Consider the following 24242-nt stretch of genomic DNA (forward strand, 5'->3'; position numbering starts at 1 on the left):
TGACATGTATTCAGCTGCATCCGTCAGTAGGCAGAGTAGGAGGCAAAAGCCTTTCCTGTGGATTAAAGCAGTGTTTTGAAGAGAATGAAACAGAGTGAGAGAAGTCTGTGTGGGAGAGTCGTGTCAAATGCCAGTCATGTAGTGTGCATGTGTCCTCGGGGTGAGGGCAGACTACAGATAAAGTTCCTCTCTTGCAGCTGGAGTGGAGTGGATGCGACGTGTTCGTGAGTGTGTGGCTGCGCGGTGCCTGGCTGCGTCTGATAAAGGCCCAGAGAAGACACTGTAGCGAGATTCATAAAGGAATTAAAAGGAAAATCAACATGTGTATAGAAAGAAGCCAGCTCTCCCTTTCGCATAGAGGCTGTCACACTCGCACACATTCTTCCGCTGATTTGCCACCCGGCACCAAGCCAAACACGGGGCGCAAGCTGCAACATTAAAAAGCTATTAAGCTATCATTAGTGGCGCCACTGCTGCCCAGTGGAAGGCCTGGAGCTCCGACAACGGCAGAAATCTACTCTTATAGCGCCTGAATGTACTGTAATGAACCCGCTGTGTTTCAGAGATTAGGTACATCTCACGCGCCAGAGATAAGTCGGGCCCCGTCTCTGCACCGCCACCGTACGAGGGAGAGCCAAGAACAGGCAGCGCTGCTAGTAAACATGTAGGCAGGCAAGTGATTTATATTTGCAGTTTGGAAAAAGCGCTACGTTTCCTGATAAACAAGTTGTGGAGAAAATGCACAATCAGGCGTATTTGTCGGAGAGAGCGGGCGTTCTACGGTGGAACAGGAAGAAAATGAATAGCTCAGCACCTGTTGCTGACCTTTGATTTATTTGTTGTATGTAATGTTTTTTTTGTTTGTTTGTTTTTTTGTGTGGTATTTGTCATCCAAGTAGTCTGAAGTCACCTTCAGACAGGTAATTCCTCATAAAGATACACCACCGTGCAGAAAGCATCACCATGAACCGATTCATTGTTGAGCAAGCTCAAACTGCTGTTCTTAAAAGCAGAAATGATTGGCATGTCTGAGAAACATTACATTCAACAAATGTGTGGATTGTGGTCGATTTAACACTGTACACAGAGTTCTACTGGCTACAATATGACCAGCAGTTGCTCATGATGTATGCACCAGGCTAACCTAGCTAGAGGATACACAGAAACATGAGTGAAGTGAAGACTATTGGATTAATTAGCAGAGAATGATGGATGTGAAATGACGTAATCTTAATATTATATAATCACAGTTTAACAGATTTATCCTTCAATTATTTGCTTGAACCAACTAACATCATTCAGAATATTTTAACCCATGTGATACCTGTAATTTATGGTCCGTACGTGTTATTTGCCTAAAACTAAAAGTCCTGAAAACGCATCATGAAAACACAAAGGCTGGAGTACAAAGCGTGCTTTGTGTTTGATGTCTCTCAGAGGCTGAAACGCACTTGAAGGATTCCAGATGCCCGGTATCAGAGGAAGATAGCTTGCTGACTATTGCTCGTGCCAGAATTAGACTTGGCAGGCCTCTAATGTTAGCGGGACAGCTAGTGGTTTGATACGACGCTATGGTTTGGAATTACAATGTGTGCGCTGCGGTGGAGCATCAGGTCGTGTTTATAGATAAAACTAGAGTGGGCAGCAGACTGTCAGTAGTTCACACAACAGGAGCCTGTAAGCAGGTGACATTTACGCTGTGCAGACGAGAGCAGTGGACGGTCGTAGGTCTATACCCCCTAAAAAGTATATGAGGAGAGCCATTAGCTGGGTTTACATGGAGCCAAATAAACCGATGCAATTGGTTTAGCAGCTCACACCGAATGAAAATGCTCCGGGCACCACAGGCCCAAACCAAATGATATTTCATTCGGTTTCAGAGGGGAAGAATATTCCTTTTCCCAAACCGATCGAAAGTCATGTAGTAGACGGTGAATCAGAATGAAGTCCAGCTCCGTTCTGTCTGCGGGTGCTCTGTCAGGCCGTGACGTTGGAGTGACGTTTCCTCAACTGGTCTGCGAAAGAACGCGACATTATCGCACACTTAGACAGCAGAAATATCGGATTTTTGAAAAAAATTCACTGAAGCTGGGATAGACCGAAACATGGAACAAATTTGGAACCGCTCGAAAACCTTGAAGACCGGCTGCTATAAGGCTAAACAACACAATAGCATAAGTGGATGCGACCCCACAAACTTTTCCAAATCAAGCTTTAATAACAAAAGTGTAAAAACAATAGCAACTACTGCTGGTTAGATGAGAGGTAAGTCACGTGATGTTGTCATCTATGTGTGTACACGTCTGTAAAACGTCCGTTTCCAATTAAAAGTAGAGGCACAGATCAGAATAGATCACCTCACATGGAAACATCTGACATGAAAACTTCAGTCAGAATGAGGAAAAAGTCTCCATGTAAACCTGGCTATTCTTAACCTTACAGTGAAGCTAATTTAGCTCATTAACTGCGGTTTGGTTCAGACTTACAGAGGATATAGGAGGATATATACACATATAGCATTCATTTATTTATTTTCTGTAACCGTCCTCTGGAGCTGTCACTGGGAAAGTGGTGGGGTACATCCTGGACAGTTCTTAACTGCTAACTCTCATGTTCATTCTTACAACACAAGACATGCTGTTAAACTTCATCCTCCTTTTTGCCGTACCTCACAAAGTCAGTTCTCTTTTACTTATAGAGGTTTGTTACTTTGAAATTCATATTTTCATTTGGTAACAACAACTACATCATTCGTGACTTTTAAGTCACAAAAGTCTCCATTCACACATAATCATCTTACCCACACTCTTAATTTTTAAGTTTTTGAGTTAAATTAAGACCTTTACATTTGTTGTTGATGTGATTTTTTTTTTAGTAATACCTTGATTAACCCTAGTTAGTTTTCTTTGTTTGTTTGTTTCTTCTTCTACGTTATCATCTCTGTATTATGGTGGTATCGTCAATCTATTGCAGGGCCAACACAGAGAGACAGGAAAACACGCTCACACCTACGGCTGATTTAGAATCACCAGTGAACCTAACGAGCTTGTTGCGGATGGTGGGAGGAAGCCGAAATAGAGAGAACCCACGCAGACACATGGAAAACATGCAAACTCCACCCGGAGAGCCCCCAGTCAGCTGGTTTATTCAAACTCAGGACTCTGTGAGGCATCAGCGCTGCCTACATATATAGTAATGCATTTAAACTGTGGCAATTCAAGTTAAAAAAAAAAAAAAGAAATAGTGAGGCCACTAAGGCAACCACTTTGTAGAGACCAGACCGTTTCTCATAGATTAATAACAGTGTTATGTGGCCCATAACCACTCTGCTCAATTTGCTGCTTATGCTCATTATTGAATACAGTCTGCTATGCTGTTAATGCAGCCTTGACCAAAAATAAATAAATAAAAAGCAGAAAATTGCTTCATCACATTTCCATTTATCTATAAGGCAGACAAAGTACAGGGCAGAGCAATGAAAATGGAGGAAAGAGCCAATGAACAAATGATAAAAGATAATTATTTAGGAAACAGTGTGGTTTACCTCCAGCCCCCGCCTGCACATCGGACTTAACATTTGTTGCTTCATTAGCCGTGCAAACATAAGAATAACCAAGGTATCTGATTTTCATCCATCTGACTATTGGCTTTCTGTGTGTAACAACCTTTGCAGCTTCACAGGGCTGCTTATGTGGCAATTATTGCAGCAGCTGATGTGTGAGTGGATCAATGAGAATTTATATTTCTCTCTTATGTATTTGTTGCTCCACTGTAAGTCTAATAAAACATATTCTGCATCCAGATATTATATAGTTCCATAAAACAACACGTATCAAGGTGTTGAGCCACAACATAATTTTACTTTTTGATACCTCAACAATTTGCTAAGAGTTCAACGTATAACTTATATACGATATGTAGAAACACTTTTATTTCAGTGTTTTCACTGTTTTCAATAAGGAACTTAACGCAAGACAAGATATAAAATGGCTTTCTTTAGCATTTCTTTGGCATATGTGACATCCAACAAACAAAATTTAAATTGCAGCATTTACAAGAAAGTCAACCACCGGGTATTAAGCGGAAAAAAAAAACTTGCCAGTGAAAATCTTTGCAAGGAACAGGTTGAACTTTTAATTTCTCTTCAGCCGAAAAAAAAAGAAATGTGTTAAGTGCACGTTCTTCTTCTATAATAAAGTGACGCTGTTGAGCAGAAAATAACTTCAGAACAACATCAACATCACTTACAGTCTTTGTCAGCGGAAGGAACAGTCAGGCTCGTGTCAGGATGCATGATTCTGCCGGTTCACAGATCCGTTAAGTCAAACGATGTCTTCTCCACCTACACGCCAATCTTCTCTCTTGTCTTGTTGTACAAATGGGGTAATGCTACCTCCGTCCCTGCAGGTTACGTCAGAAACAGATGCTGGCATCTCAGTCTGACGGAAGCACATTTCTCCCGTTCGCTAAATTGTTAAGTTCCAGGTGCTGCCAACGGGTTTGTTGTGCGACTAAGTTTACTTTAAATGGACCTTTAACAATCATTACACAGCATTGTTGCTGTTTCCTGTTGGACATTGCAAAATGGAACCATATCTGTCATGGGATGGTGGATAACTTTCACCAGCCACCCACACAAACCCGCTGCTTCTTCCCATCTCCATCTGAACTACTAGCTTCCACTAACAAGTTTCACCTATTCATTGTCAAGTCAGTTCCAGAGGTTGAGGTTGTGTATTTTGTTGAATAGCAGTAAAAAGGGCTAAGCTAATCTCTCGATGGTTGAACGTTATGAAGTTGTGTGGTGGCAGCATGGAGGGGGGTGACTCCAGGACGCTGGAACTCTCTGAATGCGGCCCTTGTCCCAGTTTACATGTAGTGGAGAAAAACGAACAACTGACGGGAACATGTCCTCCTCCTCCTCCACACTAGGTGGCGATATGTGTCATTTCAGCAGGATAATACGATGTTAATACAGCCCGCTTTTCCAGTTGACGTAGTATAGCTTTTCATAATGTACGTAATGTGCGCGCTACTTATGGTTGGTTCTTCTACCGACTCTGTTTACCGACTCTTCTTCTGTGACCGGCTTTCTTGGACACATGTGTTGTCCAGTTAAAGTCCGATTAAGGTGTATACATGCCGGAGAAAAACGATTTCCAATCACGTTATCTGGGTGTCTTAGACGGATAGATTATAATTGGAGTAACGTATTTACAGGTGCTTAAGTTGTCCAGTTGAAGTCAGATTAAGTTATTTTACTACTACCGTTAGCTAGGCTAGTTAGCTGGTGTCTTCTTGTTGGTTGCTAGCTTGTAGCTAACTCTTAGCCTGCAGGTCGATTTTCTGTTGTACTGGGCTTCTAAATGTGTTTTGCCTGGAATCTAGGCACAAGGGATTTTAACATCTTATCCTGTGTAACAATGAATGGGATGGCGGAGGTGTGGACCCAAGGGCAGGACAAAAGACATGAAAATTTAATGAAACAAAAACAGAAATCCAACAAGAAGCACTGCAGCGGTGGCAGGATGACAAAAAAAGGCAAAAACACGGGAGGAAGACGAGGTGACAAAAACACTGAGACGAAATTCAAACGACATGGCAAGGAAAGGGAAAAGCGTTATATGATGAGACACAATAGGGCCGAGGGACGACAAGACACAGGTGAAACAAATCAGGGCAATCACACAAGGAGAAACCAATGACCAATCAAGGGAAAACACAAGGAGGCACAAACCAAGAAACGTAACAAAATAAAACAGGAAACTCAAAACATGTAAAAGACACAGAACCAGGACACATTTCCATATTACCATAGTAATAATTATTGATGATCTTGTTGTTTTTCAGAGGCAGCCATTACTCAAGCTTGTTGTAAAACTGAGGCATGCCTCTGTCTAACTGTGTTCCTAGAGAGAACAAAACTCAAATTAGACCAATTATTTCGGGGTGGCGCCCATCCGTGGGACAAATAAAGGTTTTTCTAATGCTAATTCTAAAAAAAAAAAAAAAAAATTCTGATTAAAAGAGGCATTTTCATCGTGCAGCGTGCCTCCATCTGCTGAAAAGATAAAAGCAGAGGAGCCGGGCAGCGACATAGAAATAAGGCGGCATTATTAATAACATGAAGAACTTGCGACACACATTCTTTCTCCATGTGCTCCTGCAGGATAGTGCCACCATGCAGTTCTGTGCCAACAAGCTGGACAAAAAGGACTTCTTTGGAAAGTCGGACCCTTTCATGGTTTTCTACAGAAGCAACGAGGACGGGACGTGAGTTCTTTTGTCTGATTTTGTTCTCCGAGTGTTTTAAATGACGCAGCAGGTGTTTGAGGAAGCCTCCAGAGACACAGATAATCCACAGAGATGTAGGCCCGGTTCGGTGGAGAAGCTCAGATCAAAAGCAACACCAAAGTTTGCCGCATTAGCATTTTGGGGCGAGCAAAGCTTTTCCTGAGAGCATGGTACCAGGTTTTCTTAAGGAAGAATCGAGCCAGAAAAATTATTTCTGAAACACGAGAGGAAGTCAAATAGAAGCCGTCGGGAATTAAGAGAGTGGCAAAGGGAACGTTTGAAGAGATACCACACAAGAAAAAGAAGAGACAAAATGAGAATCTGGCCGGCTGCAAGGAGTTACTGAAGCATTCACATTTTAGGAGGCCGCAGAGACACGTATCCATTTCTCACCACCACAACAACTCCCATGACTAAGTCAATACAAATGACTCCAGGAGAGCAAATAGGAAAATGAGGCAATTAATGGAAAAGAACCTAAGACACAAGAAAACCCCACTGCATCTGCATTTTCCAAAAAGGCGAGAAACACAATGAGTTCCTGAGGCAATTCACACAGGGGGTTGGTAACATCTCCTCACACTTTCCCACAGTGCTGTTCATCCTCCCTGGGGGTTCTGCAGTTGCAGCAGCGTAAGCCCTATCTAGCCAGAGTTCCTTTAGCAAGTGGTTCATTAGTCGTGTTCTCGCTTTTCTCAGTGTTTTTCTTTTTTTTTTACCATACATAACCGGATGGGAAGTGGATCCCCACAGACATGCCACAAGTATCTGTTGTTGGTGCTGGAGGGGGGTACAAATTAGAGGTCTGTGTGGTTAAAGGACTCGTGGGGCTTTAAAAGGCTAGAGGCACTTAGTGGAATACAAGTAATCCATGGCTTTGGGTTAAAAAAAACAAAAAAGAAAGAAAAAAGCAAAGCAAATCAAAAACCTAAATTTGAGCATGTGTTGTTACTGTTGGGTGGTATCTACTCTTTGAAACATTTCCAGTGTCAGAGAAATCTATTTGCATATCATTGTCACACTTGCGGTCAATGGACAGGATTCAAAGGCTGGGCTAAAATATTAAATTATTCTCTGTGGTCTGAGGCAGAATGTAGCTGAGAGACAGGCCAAGCGGTAAACAAAGGCCTATTTAAAGCACCCCTCCTGTTACTGCAGGATTTGACTGTAGGATTTGCCTTTTCGGCTGCCTCCATCTTTCCAGCACGCTCCTCCTCCCTCTTCTTCTCCTCGTCTGCGTATTTATTTCCTGCTCTCGCTTGTGCGGGCAACAAAGAATCATGTGTATGTCACCTCCTAACGTCCCTCCCTCCCTCTTTCTAGGTTTACTATCTGCCACAAAACAGAGGTGGTGAAGAACACGTTAAATCCCGTGTGGCAGCCTTTCACCATCCCGGTGCGAGCGCTCTGCAACGGAGACTATGACAGGTACAATCCCACCTCCCTTTCCCTTCTGGTCTCTGCTCATTCATCTGCATTCATTGCATCCATTCCCATCTGATCACTTTATACGTAGCAATAGGCGCATCGCCAATGGTCGACACCAACGTTGATACCATTGATTTCTGTTCACTCGGTCTATCAACGGCCTTCATGGATCTAATCAGCGTCTCTCTAACTGACAAACTGTGTACTGATGACAGCCATTACTACTCCCCCCCAGTTTAACCAGCGCAAATCGATACCAGTTCAACGTTAAGCCTCTCATTGTTCCCACTACCGCATTATGTCGAAGCAGCCGCGTGCTAAGGACATCCCTCTCTATTGATTGTTGCTACAATAGCAAGTCGGGGCCACAATGAGCCTCTCAAATTTCCGCTGCCCTCTTATCTTCTGGTGATTCTGTTATCAGCACCTTTCTCCTCCGAGATAACACCTGAGCGATTTACTATAAATGTGCTTTTATAACACTTAAATTTAGATACAACATCACGTGCTTAGGTGACTCTTTTCTTGATGGAAGTTTTCACACTACACACTTATTACCAGTGTTTCTACCAGTCTGTTGTAGCGAGTGTCTCGTACTTTGCTGTGGTTTGTTGGGGGAGTAGTACCAGCAAAAAAGACGTCGGTGAGTTCAACCAATTAATCCGATAGGCTGGACATGATATTGATTGGGAGTTGGAGACGTTTGTCTCAGTGAGGAACAGTAGAACACTGGATAAACTGCTCTCCATTATGGATAATCCATCCCATCCACTACACCAAACACTAGAGGGGCAGCCATAGTGAACGCTGCAGAATTACACCCTACTCCAACGTTTTTTACACGTGTTTATATATATATTAAACTTGACCCTGTTCTTTTTATAAATATACATTATTGCATTCAATATAAAGCTATCCCTTATGACCATTATATTGAGTGTGTTCATACTTTACTGTAATAGTATGGTATATATAATACATCTAGTTCTCATCCTAAAAGCTTCTTTTCTGGGAACCGCATAGAAGTGATAGACGTAACCATAGTGACCTCAGCCACGGGTTAATGGACCACAGTTCTGGAGCTTTTAGGGCAGAAGTGACTATATAGACAAGAGAATGCTTCTATTTCCTCATCTTTTTGTCGTTACATGTCTACATACAACAAAATTACAAGGGGTGGGTTTGAAATAGAACCATAGAGCATACGTATCACTGAATTATTACTTAATGCCTTAATGAATTGTACTTTAATGGAGCCACCTCAGAGTAACCATCGGTTTTATTGGACTACAAACCGTTTAGGTATTGGCTCCACTCATTAATACCAGCGGCTACGTCCAACCTGCATGCACAGTCTGTGGCTTTAACATTAAAACGTACACGTTTCACTAAAAACAAATGCACCATTTATAAATAATGTTAAGAAGCTTAACAGATTTATTTAAGAATGAACAGAGAGTCTTTAATAAGACTAGTATGAACAATAATGTCACCTCAGTTAAAAGAAAAAAACAAAGCTGCTCATTTAAGTTTCTACATCAGCTGAGGAATCTGCTTTGCATCAGCTTTGTCACCGTACATGTGCAGCATTTATAAATCATTCCTAGACACCGAAATGGGAGCAGTGTCATAACCAACCCAAAAACGTGCTCAGCTAACTAGCACCAGCCAGAGATGAGACGTCTGTCAAAATAATGAAAAAGAAAACCGGAGGCAAAGAATTTATGTATTCCATGATCAAAAAATGTACCGCTCAAATAGACTTGAACACCGCCTCATAATTTGGACCATTTATCATTGCTTTTAGACCCTGAACGCATCGCAAATATCTGAAATGATGATGGGTTCCTTTTCCCAGTCGGCAGAAGCTGAATTCAGACGTGTTGTGTCAGAGGGGTTATGAATTGACTTTCATCACAGCTTATCTACCTGTTTCCAATTTATAAGAGTGTTCTGGGAAGAAAACAAGGTAAATCATGAAGGAGCTGTGGCGAGAGATGAAAATGAAGTGACAGGCAGCTGACTGTTACAGGGGGGAAATATTTCATGTGGAATATCTTTCCTCTGCCTCTCCCTCTTTTTCTCATTTCTCCCTCAAAGGTGTCCTATCTTGTTTGTACTTTAATTACTGAGGATGCTGAGAACCTGTTGTGCGCTGACCGAGTGGAGATAAATCCCAAACAGACAGACAGACAGACAGACGGACGGCGATGAGGCTGCTTTATGGATGTATGGAATTGCCTCAAGAAGGGTTTCGATACTTGGGAAATATTATGTGAAACCGTGTCGGCCAGTCAATCATAGACGAGTGCGAGAAGGTTGTCCCTGACCAAGCGTACACCAGGGACCGAGCTGGGCATCAAAGGTGCTTCCCGAAATGCTCGTGCGCCACGCGAACGTGCACGCGCACACGCCCACACGTGGAGCGTAATGAAATGTGACAAGCCACGAGCCGAAAGAGCCCGAGATTCTGCAAGTCTCGAAATAACACCAAGCCGGCGCTATAAACAGATTATAGATTTGTGTGTGTGGGTGAGACATAAACTTTGTGTTCCAGTGTTTGCTTGTTTTTTTGTTTTATGTCCATATTTCTGTGAGAAAGGGGAGTGAAGGGGTCTGTCTGTCCATCTTTTTTAATTATATAGGTCTTGAGACCCACGAATGAATTGTTTCCCAGCCCCTGTGATGGTGAATTATCATGCAACAAGCTCGGCTCTTTAGCCTGTCAGTCCTTTTGATCTATGTAATTACTGTTTACATCCATCAAATAAGCGAAAGCTTCCCCTGATTTGAAGTGTTAATGCGGTGGGAAGAGGCGGAGGGGAAGGGGCGAGGCTCTTATTCTGTTTAGAAGTATTTATTTTACATTAATCAAAAGTCTATATTTAGACAAGAAAGGGATCACATCATTTCAGTTAATAAAGATCACTTCTTCCGATAGAAGCGCCTAACTAAAACTGCCTTGATATTAGAGGGGTGGCCTTTTGATGCAAGAGCTTCGAGAGTTTTGGAAAGAATCAAAAAGTTCCCCCTGAGGACTTGCAGTCGAAGCCCTCACAATCTCCTGTCACATATAACGTGACACGCTCCCTATCATCACATCAGTGGGTGATGCTGCCAGTCGGAGCTGTGAGCCATAGCTTGTTTCCGAGGAGATTAATAGGAACTCCCGACAGCTGCTGCCTTCAGTGCAAACTCGTAAGTCTGTGGTCGCGACGTAGGAAATGAATGCATAGGCCATGCTTGGTGTTCAAGTGGTAATTTTAAGCATCGGTCTTGACATTGTCGCTGCTAGGCAACTGTTGGCTGACAATGAGGAAGCTAATGACCGTAAAGGAAATGCAAAGGAGGAGGACTGTTCATAAACTGTTCTTGTGAATACCACAATTCTCCTGAACGTGGTGCGCACAGGCTGCAGAAGAGCCATCGCATGCAGCCTATGTTTGGGATACACAGTCAACATCAGCTGCTGCGTTTCCATCCACCCTAGAAATGCGCGAAACCCAAATATCGCAATAAAAAAAAATGGTTATGGAAACACCTAGATTTTGAAAAACCTCTCAAATGTCGCTAAAACACTTTTACACTCTAATGAGGTGTTTTTTCAGACATATCCATATAAAAGTTTATGGCAAAGGTGCAATGGAAACAGGGGGGATGATGCAGGAGGTCATGTGACCAGTTCATTTGAAGTCCATCTTCCTCAAAGTGAAGTATCGCGAGACGAGACTTTACGAGAGTTACAGCTCATTAGCAAAAGACAATTTTCAATGGAAACATGTACACAGTCGAAGTTTCAGAAATATTGCTTTTGTTTAGTGACAAACATGTAATGGAAACGCAGCAGATGTTAAAGTCTGATCAGTGACTATACCAGGTTGGTTGTAGGTCCAACCATAGACTGTATACAAATATGGATGATGTGTCCCCACTTCCTTGCATTGGCCAAACTGATGCAGTTTTTCCGGTGATACGGAAGCGGCATCTTGCACATTTAGTCTGCCCCCTACTCTGCCTCCACCATTTGCAAATAAATTGATTGGATTATATACTGTACTTATTTCTTTTATTATTATTATATTTTACAACTCTCACATTCCCACGGGGGCGCTTTACAGAGCGGTTGGCATGGCAACTGGTAGTCACCATCATGTCACATCCTGTTTTAAAAGCGTCAAATGACTAAAACGAAACATGAAACTTGAAAAAACTGACACTAGAACATTGATCAACATTATATTAACCACCTAAAAAGAGAAACCATCTCCATTCACTAACTTGACTTCACTTTTGAGGAACATCTCCTCAAACGTCAATAAACTCCCTTTAACCTATAAAGGTTAAGGGGTTTTTTTTTTATGTCATTACTAAATATGCTAAATGGTATCTTATCGGTGGGAATTCATTTTTTAACAGGGCCCCAAAGAATTTCTTGTGTTCACACCCCGAGTCACACATGGCAGGTGTAGAATGCTTTCACTTGAGGTATCCATTTCTTGGAGTTGTTGTATCTGAGAGAAAAAGCAGTGCCTGTGATTCCAAGCTGCTTGTTATGTGGGTTGGCGCTGACCTTCGTCTCACCCACTTCAAGTCCTGCACACGTTGGAGAAGCCTTCAAGTGTCGGCTGAGGAGACTAGGCTGCACAAGTGCGTGGGTGGATGACCTGCTGCTGCTGATTCTTTTGCTCTGGTCAGGGCTTTAGTTTGGATATGTACCTCTCATTAGTGGCACCAAAGTGCAAAAAAAGAGAAGATTGGGGCTAGTTCAACCATAGACAGTTAAGATTTCCAAATGGGGCACTCTGCTGCTCCTCCAACTGTCATCTCTAAAACGAGCAAATGGAGGAAGATACAGGGTCTCGGCTAAAAGAGATTACATATCATTCGCACCGACTGTGTGACTTTCCCAGCGAAAACCAGACAAATAAGCGCCGTTAGGCACCTGAAAAATAAAGCTGCACTACTCCACTCGGTTGAAAGTGCCATTTACCCAAACAGGTTTTAAATGGGAGATCCATTTGAAACTCTCATGGCTCTCTCATGGTTTGCTTACCATATGGGAGAGAGTGCACTTCAGGTCTGGATATATAAAATCCTCGTTCAGAGAACCTCTCAAGTCAAATGATGGCAAAAATCTTGTTTTTTTTATTTCCTCATTCTGGTTTAGTGACAGTTTTTTTTTTTTTAACCTGAAAACAATTAGTTCCTTTGAGAGGCGACTGTACAGACCTGACTGACAGCTGCTCTTGTCTGTCTGTCTGTCTGTCTGTCTATCTATGCACCTGCCTTTTCACAGAATACCTTTTAAGGAAAATGCAAGGGTGTATCTTAAGTATATGGGTCTTACGTAAAGTTTCCAGAACGTGTATTTTGCTTCCAAAGCAGCTTCCAACAGCTTTTATGGTACAACTAATGGATAAAATTGCCCTTTTAACACCACATCAAAAGCCTTTTGTGAGTCCACGTCTCTCAACGCAAATCAGCATATTTCAATTCAGATGCAGCTTAGTGGTGGAAAAAAATAAATAAAAAATCCAGCATGTCTGATACATTAGGACTGTCTAGTTAGAACAATCAGTGGGACACCACCCTTAGAAAGGGTCAGTCTATTTCCTGCCTACTACAAAGTCACATTTGATACATGGGATCAGTACTGGGGCCGGTAAACACATTGTGTATGAGGGTAAAAGCAACGACAATGCGTGCAAATCAATTCAGATGTTGTGCTGTACTAAACTTTACAAATTATCCAAAACACTTCCTCGGAGTGAGGTACACAGATTGAAGCCCAAACATCCGTAGTTTTTTTTTCTTTTCTATGCACTGATGTGTTTGTTGCATATTTGTATTTGTGAGAAGCTCAGAGTTTATATAAGAGTGATTGGCTGCCTCGTGTCTGTGTCTGTTCAGAGCATCGTGAGCGAGTGACATTTATGCTTGTCAAAATTAGCTGCAGCTACAGATCTGTGCCATATAAGGAATTGTCCTGGAAACCAGCCACTGGCACACATTTTGTCCACCAGTCATCTGAGTTCACAAAGCAATTTTTGTTGAGCACTTGTAAACAAAGACCCATACTGCCTGAAATAATGTGGTAAAAGGATAATTTGGTCTCATCAGAGCCGCATATTAGAGAGAGTCTGGTCACACTAGGGAATGGACCGTCTGAGCTATCCCTCTATGCTGATCGGTTTTGAGCTGGTCACGTGTTTCGTAGGCGCCATGTTAGATACATTTAACCCATATACATCCATGTAATTTATGTCCATATAGATAGACAAATTAAATTGACACGTAACTTTACCTCGGTTACTACTAAATTATTATGGCCAACACTGATAACACTTAGCAACAGTAAGACTCTTAATATTTATAATTTGTCTGAGTATTTTAAAACTTTTAACTGTGATGGATGAACACAGGAGACAGAGGAGAAGGTAAACACAGCTCTGTGACTGATGAGGTGATTGGGCTACAAAGCATTTTAGAGGCTCATTTAAGATATTTAAAGTAAGTAATGCTGGGATATTTAAGTGAGGGCCTTTTGTTGACAATAACATTTATAGGCCCGTTAATGGCGAAAATAAACTATTTATTTCAACACATAGATTGTAGATTATTTCCTCCAATGTATCCAACATGGCGCCCATGATTTGAGTTGGCCAGACTCTCTCTACTATACGGCTCTGGGTCTGATTTCTTTGGTGTGCCCTCTAGTGGTATCTCTCAGTAACATTGTAAAACGGCAAGAATCTGGATCGTTCTGTCGTGGCACAAATGGATGTCGCTGGGAAGGGTTAAAAAGCAAGTTTACCTCCAGACTGAGACACACTTCTCCCCAGACTTGGCTCAGTTTTATGAGGATCCTGTGTTGCTTTTTGAGGAAGGCTAACGCCGGTGAGCAAAAGGCAGCGCGCGCTGCGTGTTACAGACTAAAAGGCTGTAGCTTTATTGATTGCAGCCTCCACAGTGTGCACCGATGCGTGCCTGTGGCTGTTTCCAAGTAAGGATATGGTAAATCATGCCGGCCAGAGCTGCAAACGAGCTGCATACCTGAGTATACGCGCCATTTCAAAGCTACCGTCGCACAAAATGTGATGCTTCTCATTGCTTGGAAACAGAAGTCCCCAAGTTTCATTGCCAAATTTCTTCCATACGCTATATTTATCAGATCAGCAGGTAACCAAGAAACCTGCGAACACACAGGCAAGGATAAAAAACAAACAAACAAACAACCCACGATCTTCCAGATTTCTTGGCTGTCGACAGGGTGTCACAGTAGTGAGGCAGGTCGTCCTTCAAGTGGTAGAATCCAGTTGAGTCCCTGGTGGCGGCGAATACCTGATCAGCCCGGGAGGCTTAACAATGTGTGCAACAAAGGGACGGAATAAAAAAAACGAATAACAGCTAATAGGCAAGAAAAAGCAAATATACTTGCAGCATTAAAAAAGGAAACCAGAAATCCAATATGTCAAGGGCCCCGTTCCAGATGAGTAAGTCAAGGAGGAGAGGAAGACGGAGAGTGCAGAGGAATGAAGGAGCCTCCAGGTTTGTGTATATCCTGCTCAACAACTGGTGCGGGAAAAAATAAATCTCCGTCTTTCTGTATATGCATCCTTCACACCGTGTGTTTCATCAGCGTAGGTGGCACATAATGTATATTTCAGTGCTAATGTATCATTAAAAACATGAAAAGAATTGAATGCTCCTCATTAACATGCTACCCTGGGTGACTCAAACATTGTCTATTTCTGTCCTTGGCAAAAGATCACAGACATATCTGTGTAATTCGAAGCTGAGGAATAGCTCGGTGTCAAATGCAGAGCTCCCTTTTCAGTCAATTAAATGGGCCTCCATGAGCGAAGATGAGTCATGTTTATTAAAGATGTCTTAGAATAGTAGCCAGAGATATCTGTGGTAGATTAGTTTTGGAGTGTATATTGTTCTGAGAGTTCGAGGGCCACTCAAGGATGTGAGCGCCCCAGTCCTTTGATACGGCCGCTATGGATATGGAGATTGGGAAAAAAAAATAAAATAAAATAACCTATGGTAAAATGACTCTGCAAGATAACAGCTTCCAGGTCCCTTATTGGAGTAACACTTCATTTGTCTCCACATATGGACTGGTCAAAAGGAAAGCTCTCTCTTTACTCCCCTTCCTTTTCTGCCATTTCTATATATCTCCCCCAAGTCCATTTCTCTCTCTTTTTTTATTTTTTATTTTCTCCATGCGAGGGGGAGAAGCACAATGTTTCCCCCACCTATGTGACAAACACATTTTCCGTCGCTCACCGCCTTGGAGATAACCTCAAAAGAACAAACCGTCGCCGTGGAACGATAGGGGCCAGGTGGCAGGGAGGAAGCTGGGCTTATATCAGCCGTCTTTCAGTTCCTCAGCGACAGGAAAGTCTCTATGATGTACCGCTTGCTTCCATTTCCTTTGGATGTGGATGGTGTCAGTACTTGTGTAAGACGAATTGGGGAGTGACTGGAGACATGGGGGTGAGATCAAAGCGTCTGAGGAATGAAAGTGCTGAGAAAAGTTTCTTTTCCTCTTCTACAGGGACATTGTTTCTGCCGCATTTGTGCAAAATGTGTCTTCATGTCTTTTTCTTTTTTTGGGGGGTGGAGGGAGGGGGTTCGTCTGAATGTTAGAAGTAAACACGTGCTGCAAGTTTCAGTTTTTGGAAGGAGCGCAGCTTCATGCAGAATGAATTTTGTGCTTTTAAGATGCAAGCAGCCGCACAGCCGTGTTCTGACACTGATGTGCATCCCCGTTTTAGAGCCAAGTGACATCTGTTTTAACTGGTTTCAGAATTTCCTTTACATTTCAGACTGTTGTCTTGTGCGTTGTCCTCTTATGCGCTTAATTACAAAAGCCTTAATTATGCCTTAGAAGAGGATTGTGGTTATTTTCCCCAAAGAGGTGAAAATTCCATACTATCTAAACGCTCGTGTCATGCTGGTGCTCATGGTAATGGGTACATTCGTATACACACGTTATTTAATTTCTGATTTTGTTTCTTTTAAGACAACAGAAAATGTTTAATGGGAGCCCACCACACTCATTATGGCATAGGTCTTCAAAGGTCCGCGGAGGTACTGCAGGGGAGTTGCAAAATCTTTGGTTAATTAGACATTTTTACATATTGTTTTTTTTTTATTTTACCCCACAAATTTAAATTTCTTTAAATACAGATTCACATATTTTAGTAAAGGGATAAATGGAGGCAGAAGACGTTACCTTTCACTTTTGTCATTCGCACCGTTTCACACAGCGACCTGTCAATCTAAGCTTCCTGTACACAATAGACTCCGCCCCTATCTCTGCTGAGCCAATCACAAGGCCGCATATTACATTGACTCTGTCAGATTCCCCGCGATTGGCCGAGAACGTATTCAGTTCCCAGGTAAAATTAAAACTTTTATCTATTATTATTTTCTTTATCTGTCAGTTGTGTATGCCAGTCATGTATGTTTGTGTTTACGGCAGTTGCACGGCCCACCCTACTGTTGCACATGTTTGGAATTAAAAAAAAAAAAGAATATTTGAATGTGTATTATACCTGGGCAGACTGACAGAATCCCGAGAAAAAACTCTGACTAAGAGGATTCGAAAGGGTCTTTACTTGAGAAACACTGTAAAACTGGACAAACAAAATATATAAATTCGTTTTATATACGGAAAATACCGTTATCCAAAAATGCGTTAGCTTCCGGCTAACGTCAATGGAAAAATGCATGTACATGCTAATGCTAACATTCGCCGCGATCATCGGTAATCCAAATAATACATAATAATCTACATAACACGCGGTATTATCACTATCATAAATAATACACTTAAATATAATCACAGGCATATGTTTCCAAGCCGAACAATAAAAGATGATGATGTAACCGTTACATTTCCCAAGATGGCGACTTCCGCTTACAACGGCAACACTACATCAAAACATAGAACTCAATCACGTATGATCCCAACGGGAAAAACAATGTCCGAACTTGCACTTAATATTTTCTATACAGTATACAGATAGCAACATTTGAGTATCTTAATATTAAATGCATTTTGAAGATAATTATGTAGGCCTGTATTTATAAATACCACTGGGTCGAGTTTAATATAGAACACGTGCAGGTAGGGGGCCAGTACTTAATCTCCATGAGTTTCGAGGTCCTTGGCATGACAAACTTTGAAGACGCCTGCATTATGGCATCACGGACTGCCATGTCGAGTTTGAACCTTGAAAACAACAGAGCGACAAACAATCTCAGCAGTTCACGATTCTTCGGAAACTTTTGATCCATTTCCACCAGTCTCCTTTGGAGCTGGAGTTTTCCCAGCTGCCTTTTAAAGTGAAGCTCCATTTCAGTGAGCGCTTTTTTTTTTACACACTTCTCATTCTAGTTGGCTTAAGAGTTTAGAGAACATTTATAACTCCATGACATCTAGACCAACTCCATCTCCCTGTGGTAACTTGTCAGCAAGAACGTTGCTTTAAAACTTATTCTTACTGCTGTGTGTGTGTTCTCGTTTGTCTCCCCAGAACCATCAAAGTGGAAGTGTATGATTGGGATCGGGATGGCAGGTGAGTGCGATTGCTAAAACCTGAAATCATTAACATTCAGTTACTTTCGGTTTCCACCAACGCAAAAGCCCACAGAGTCTCATATAATCATTTTTCATCAGCGTTCACTCGAGAATCTCATTTCCTGTCACGGAGCAACTACCCCATGTCCCAAACACCTGTCCTGTAATTTTATTTTTTTTATATATACTCACTGGTATTTCTCCTGCTTTATTCTTCCTCCCAGCCACGACTTCATTGGGGATTTTACGACCAGCTACCGAGAGCTAGCTCGAGGGCAGAGCCAGTTCAATGTGTATGAGGTGAGCAGCTCCGGTGTTTGTTGTCGATGCCGAACAAAGCGTCTGTTCACTCCTGAGATCGGGAATCCCTCTACGTCGGATATCTTGGCTCCCATTGCTGACACGATTGACATTTCTATCCTCGAGAGACATCACTCTTTTCACAGTTTTCAATTGCTTAGGCACATTCTTTTCCACGTTCCTTTTTCACCCTGGAGCAAATAAATATATTTATTGAGATTACAGAACACATTTAAAAAGCTATTCCAAACTGTACGTCCAATTTCACATTTCTTCACCCAATGTTCTTCTTTTTTTTCCAAACCTCTGGATTTATTTTGCCTCTATAATCACCTGGATGCTGAAACACAGAGGGATGGAGCTATTAGCAGCCGCATGAAACAGGATTAATAGGAGAACAATTTGCGGATTTAGAACGATCGTAGTCATTTCTCAGTTCTTCTCAGGGGACACGGCTTGCAGCGTCTCTTAACAGCACACGATACGGCTCTGTATGCAAATTACTAACGTAGCTCATTTAAATGTCTCATCTAAAGATCCAAGACTTTACTGCAAGGCCTAAAAGTGACACATGTGTTTCCCGTGTTTATCAAAATTGAGACAGCTCTAGGTTTACAATCATCTATAGAGGGTTGCATTGATTGCAGCCCGTGGCCACGCTCCACTGAGTGGCAAAAATATGGTGAACTGTATCAGTAAATACAGCAAGACTTGGGTAAAGGTGGATTATCAGATCAAATTAAAGGAAATTGGACTTGATAATGATCCATATGGACTAATATGAAATTGGAAAAGTGGATTTTAAAGTGGAGTTTCAGTTAGTTTTAGGTCAATTGAGTTATGATAAATGTAGCTAAATAAAAGATGCTAACGCTAAGAGCTTTACTGACTCAGAGATTAGTCGGAGATATCTGTAAATACGTATCTCTGGCTTCTTTTCAAATCTGTTGGTTCACTCAATCGCACAACAGCTCTTCCCCATTTTTAAATTAGTTTTACAATTTAGACAATCTTAAAGCCTAAGATTCAAACTAATGCTATAATCAATGGTTTTGACAAAAAAAAACAACTAATTAAATTTTGAGTGGTAGTTAAAAGTCAAAATCTCACCAACAAAGATGACCCGTCGCTCGCTCCTTGTGCTTTGGTGGCCTTCAGCAAAGGACAAATACCTGCCTTTTAGACGTCATCCCCATTATACGCTGCTTTTGATTCCGCTCTACCTCCCAGTGAGACTGAAAGGCCCTTTAGTTTTTGCATCAGCAGATTGTTCAGTGTGTCAGACAAATTGCCATCCCTCCATGTTAAATTAGGGGGCTGTCACTTTTCATGCCTAGCAGCTATAGTGAATTGAGGTAATGAGCTACGACGTCTTTGGTCTTCGGATTGACATTTCTCTCTTGTTTCGGAGCGGATGGGAAACCGGCAGAGAGAATGCAAGTCTCGCACCTTGAGCTTGCCTCACCCACTGATTCATTGTAATCTGAGATTCTTGTTAGAGTTTCAGTACTTTATCCATTTTATAGCGTGATTGACGTGCGTATATATATATATATATATATATATATATATATATATATATATATATATATATATATATGTTTCTATACTTAGCGTTCCTAAGTGATTTCATAAAGTCCAACTGTTTTTTCACCTTAATCGCTAACTTTTTCCCATCAGTCAAGTGGACAAACACATTTTTTCTCCTGCCTACAAACCGCGTGCATCTCTTTGATTTTCCTCATGCCGCCCACACAGTAGATGCCTTGATTACATCTGTTTCCATGACTGTGTTCATGTGTAAAAGGAAGTAGAAAGTGGAAATGTATTTAACGCGTGTGAAAGTACAAACCGAATCTCATACAACCTTTTGTAATTGTAGGCAACTTTGATGGTTGGCAGTCGAAAAGTTTAGCCTTTCTGCTTAAGAAAAAACAGCATACTCTGCATTTTATATTTAAATATATACGTACACTTGTCTTTTCTGTAAAAATATTATTCATTATATAGTTTTACTTTTGTTTTAATGTCACAGTAGCCGTTCCAATCACATTGCAGCCAAATTTGACTTTTTTTAGTAACTGTTCTTCTTGTTATTATTATTATGTTGTTTTTTTTAGGTGATTAATACCAAGAAGAAAATGAAGAAAAAGAAATATGTCAACTCTGGAACAGTAAGTATGGTCGCAGTAATTAATTAGGACCGACACTTCTGCCTTCGCCTCACTTTGCCTCTTTTCTGTTCCACTTCTGCTTTCGTTAAGTGAATCCCTCTTTAATTGTTGCGCTGTGTCGGCTCTTTGGATGAAGTCGTGCTTTCTATGTTCTGACAAAACTAAAACATTAGGTTAAAGCCAAAGAAAAATAAAGTTTTGATGAATATTCAGTGTAATTCTGAGATTTAGCCAAATGAAAATAACTTACTGAATATCCACACCGTACAGAAACGCACCATTGTATTGTGATAATGGTGGATGTACACCGATCAGCCATAACATTATAACCACTGACAGTTGAAGTGAACGCACATTGACCATCTTGTGACATTTCGATGATCTGCTGGGAAACGTTTGGACTTGGCATTCGTGTCGATGTTACTTAGACATGTAGCACCCACCTAGACCAGACCAGGCACCCCCACCCCATAGCAATGACATCCCCAGCAGGATGCAGCCCAACACAGATGCAAAAATGCTTTAAAAACAACTGAAAAAAACAAAAAAAAAAACAAAAAAAAAAAACATGAAAAACAGTAAAAGTTGTCGAGTGGATCTTCCCACAGATACTTGATCAGTTTCGGATCTAGTGAATGCGTTTGAAGGGAATTTTGTGTTATATAGGCAGTAAAGAAAAAATGGCTGCATAAAAGAATTAAAGTTGGAACTAAATACGGGTGACGACACTGAAGAAACTGAAGGACATACCATTCTGAGGGATCAAAATTTGCAACACCAGAGACCGACTGAGAAACCAATTACCACACAGCTCACCTACAGTATCGCCGTGGGCGTGATGCAAGTAATGCATACAAATGGTCCTCGTGTTCCCTTTAAGCTCCTCTGTCCTCTGACAATGCAAATCAATCAGTCACCAGAAAAGCAGCCGGCGCACATCTCCTTCGACAGAGTGCGAAGTGCTGATCCAAGTCGAGGTGTGGAGGAGTTTTCCAAGAGGAGGGAAGCATCAACACCAGCGTGCGTTCATATCTTTCTCCTTGTCTTGAATTTCAGGTGACGCTGCTGTCGTTCTCCGTGGAGTCGGAGTTCACATTCTTAGACTACATCAAAGGAGGGTAAGAGGGAACCACTGTTTACATTAAATGCCATTTTTAATTAGTTACTCAACACAATCCTTGCTGAAAACAAACACTGCAGAGTGATTCATCGCAAATACAGCATTACTAGAAAGAATCAAAAAATATTCTTATGTTTAATCAATTCATCTTGTATTACGAAAAAAAATCTACCAGCGGGTTAAGCTTTTTTTTGCTTGACAAAAAATCTTAAAATAAGCACAAAGTTCTTGTCTTTGAACAAAATGTAAGTTTTGTTTCTTTGATTTTTTTGCTTTCTTGAATTTGTAATTCAAGATTCAAGATCACTTTATTGATCTCCACAGGGACATTGTTTTGTCCAAGAGTCTCAGGATAACAAAGACCTGAACCAGACATAGACAAAGGAATAAGAGTCAAAATGAAAATAAAATAAAAATAATCTTAAAAAAAAAAGAAAAAGAATGAGGTAGTAAGTAAGAATTACAAATACAGTCCAATATACAGTCCTATTTACCTGGAATATACAGCATTTTTGTACAGAGATATATAGACGTTTTAAAGTGTCTCAGTCCCAAAAGTTACTCAGTGCGGATCCAAAGTGTCTTAGTGTGATGTCATCTAAAGTGTAAAGTGTATAAAAAGTGTCTTGAGTGCAGATGCACAACAGTTCCTGACAGACGCAGAGGGGAAGGAATACATTTGTGTTACCGCTTTATTTGTCAGATTTTATATTTACACCTAACAGCGGGGGGCAAGCTCACCATTAAATCTACTTATTTAACCCTGCATTCAACCCACAAACCCATTTACACATTCATAACACACTAAGCAATATGACTCTCCCAAAAACAAATATCTAATGCCACTTTACACATAATAATTTGGGGCTGTGTTAATCTCTAAAGGATTAATCTGTTACTATTAACTGATAGCAACGGTGGCCAACTCTGCTTCACTTGTAAATAAATGTATGTAAAACAAATCACAGTGATGTTATGCAGTGTTTCCATGCAATATTATGAGAAATCATAAAATACATGAGGAGCTTTTTTCTGGTATGCATTTTTCATTTCTCCAGTGTATTTGGGATCAGTAGGACCTAAGATATACAACAACTAAACATCATCTTTCAACAGGAAGTCATAGTTTTTAAAATAAACAGTGTCCTCATATGTGGACACTGGAAATTCATTATTTACACTATACATATTTATTATTTTCATTATAATAGTCAAAATATAAAACTGTATTTTAATACTTGAACATGGCTGTACAAAGACAGAATTGCAAGCAATGAAGTCCCAACGTTGTAACTTTTCGGTTCGGTTTGTAACTTTTTTAAATTTGTGCATCATATAAAACTAGAAATGTTAATAAGCGTAAATAAATATGTTTTAACCTCAGAATTTCATGGGGTTTTGTTCCTCGTCCACTTTCGTCCTGTGATCGTCTGTAGAATGAATCCGCTATCATGTTCTTACTGACTAGTGTATTGACACTTTGCTCCCACTAGATGGCAGAGTAAAGTGTCCACTAACGAGGACGACGGGTTTAAATGAAGCAGAATAAGCTGCGATAAAACCTAAAACTTAATGTCCCCATATGAGGACGCAGTACCTCAGGAGGTTAAGAATGTTTTTTTTTGTTTGTTTGTTTGTTTTTAAGTGAATATATTTCAATCCCCTCATGTTTCATGGCACAAGCCACTGTTTGCCTGCTTAAAGCGTTGTATATTGTTTTGTGTTTCATTGCAGTGACTCGCGATGCAGCAGTTCCCTTTGTGCAGGACAGTTTTCTCCTGTGGGAGACAATAAAGTCACCCCAACCCCTGCAACTTTATTAAACTGATTTATAAGCAGGTGCCTCCTGCAGTATTAAAGTGTCAGATGTATTTTAAATGAGTTGGCTGAAGTGCCTCCGCAGAGGGAACCAGTCCTATAACCTCGGTTTCGGTTTGAACGCCGGAGGTTTGACGTGTGAATATCTAGTCTTTCTCAGGCGACGTGTGCCTTTCAGACAGGTTGGGCTGTTCTTTCATCTCCACTGTCCCATCGCAGCAGGTAGGCTGTCACAGGTTTTATGCGCTGTGGCAGGGCTGACAGGCGTAACTGATTTCTCTGACAGTTCCTGGCTTTGCACCGATTTATGACACAATAACCCTAAGGTTTAGTGGCCTCTCTTCAAAAACATCATCCTCATCAGCGCTCCCCGTAACATTGCTCTGGCACTTACAGAGCGACACATAAGGGAGTTGGTTCACGTGAGTGAGGAGCTTCTTGTTCCAGAGGAAATAAATGAAGGCACATCACTTAAACTGTCCGACGTCTTTTCAGCTACAGAACGGAACAAACA

General features: G+C 41.2%; 1 protein-coding gene across 2 annotated transcripts in view; it reads left to right on the forward strand.

Moving 5' to 3' along the window:
* cpne5b (copine Vb) overlaps positions 1–24242 on the forward strand; it is a 138205-nt gene that overhangs the window by 93323 nt on the left and 20640 nt on the right. For both annotated transcript variants that reach the window (XM_047583689.1, XM_047583690.1), the window contains 6 exons: positions 6170–6273; positions 7618–7722; positions 18273–18314; positions 18541–18616; positions 20737–20790; positions 21847–21908. In XM_047583689.1, the coding sequence (XP_047439645.1) occupies positions 6170–6273; positions 7618–7722; positions 18273–18314; positions 18541–18616; positions 20737–20790; positions 21847–21908 (443 nt within the window). The remainder of the gene's footprint in view (positions 1–6169; positions 6274–7617; positions 7723–18272; positions 18315–18540; positions 18617–20736; positions 20791–21846; positions 21909–24242) is intronic.

The sequence above is a fragment of the Mugil cephalus genome, chromosome 4 (genome assembly GCF_022458985.1).
Source record: "Mugil cephalus isolate CIBA_MC_2020 chromosome 4, CIBA_Mcephalus_1.1, whole genome shotgun sequence".
Lineage (NCBI taxonomy): Eukaryota > Metazoa > Chordata > Actinopteri > Mugiliformes > Mugilidae > Mugil > Mugil cephalus.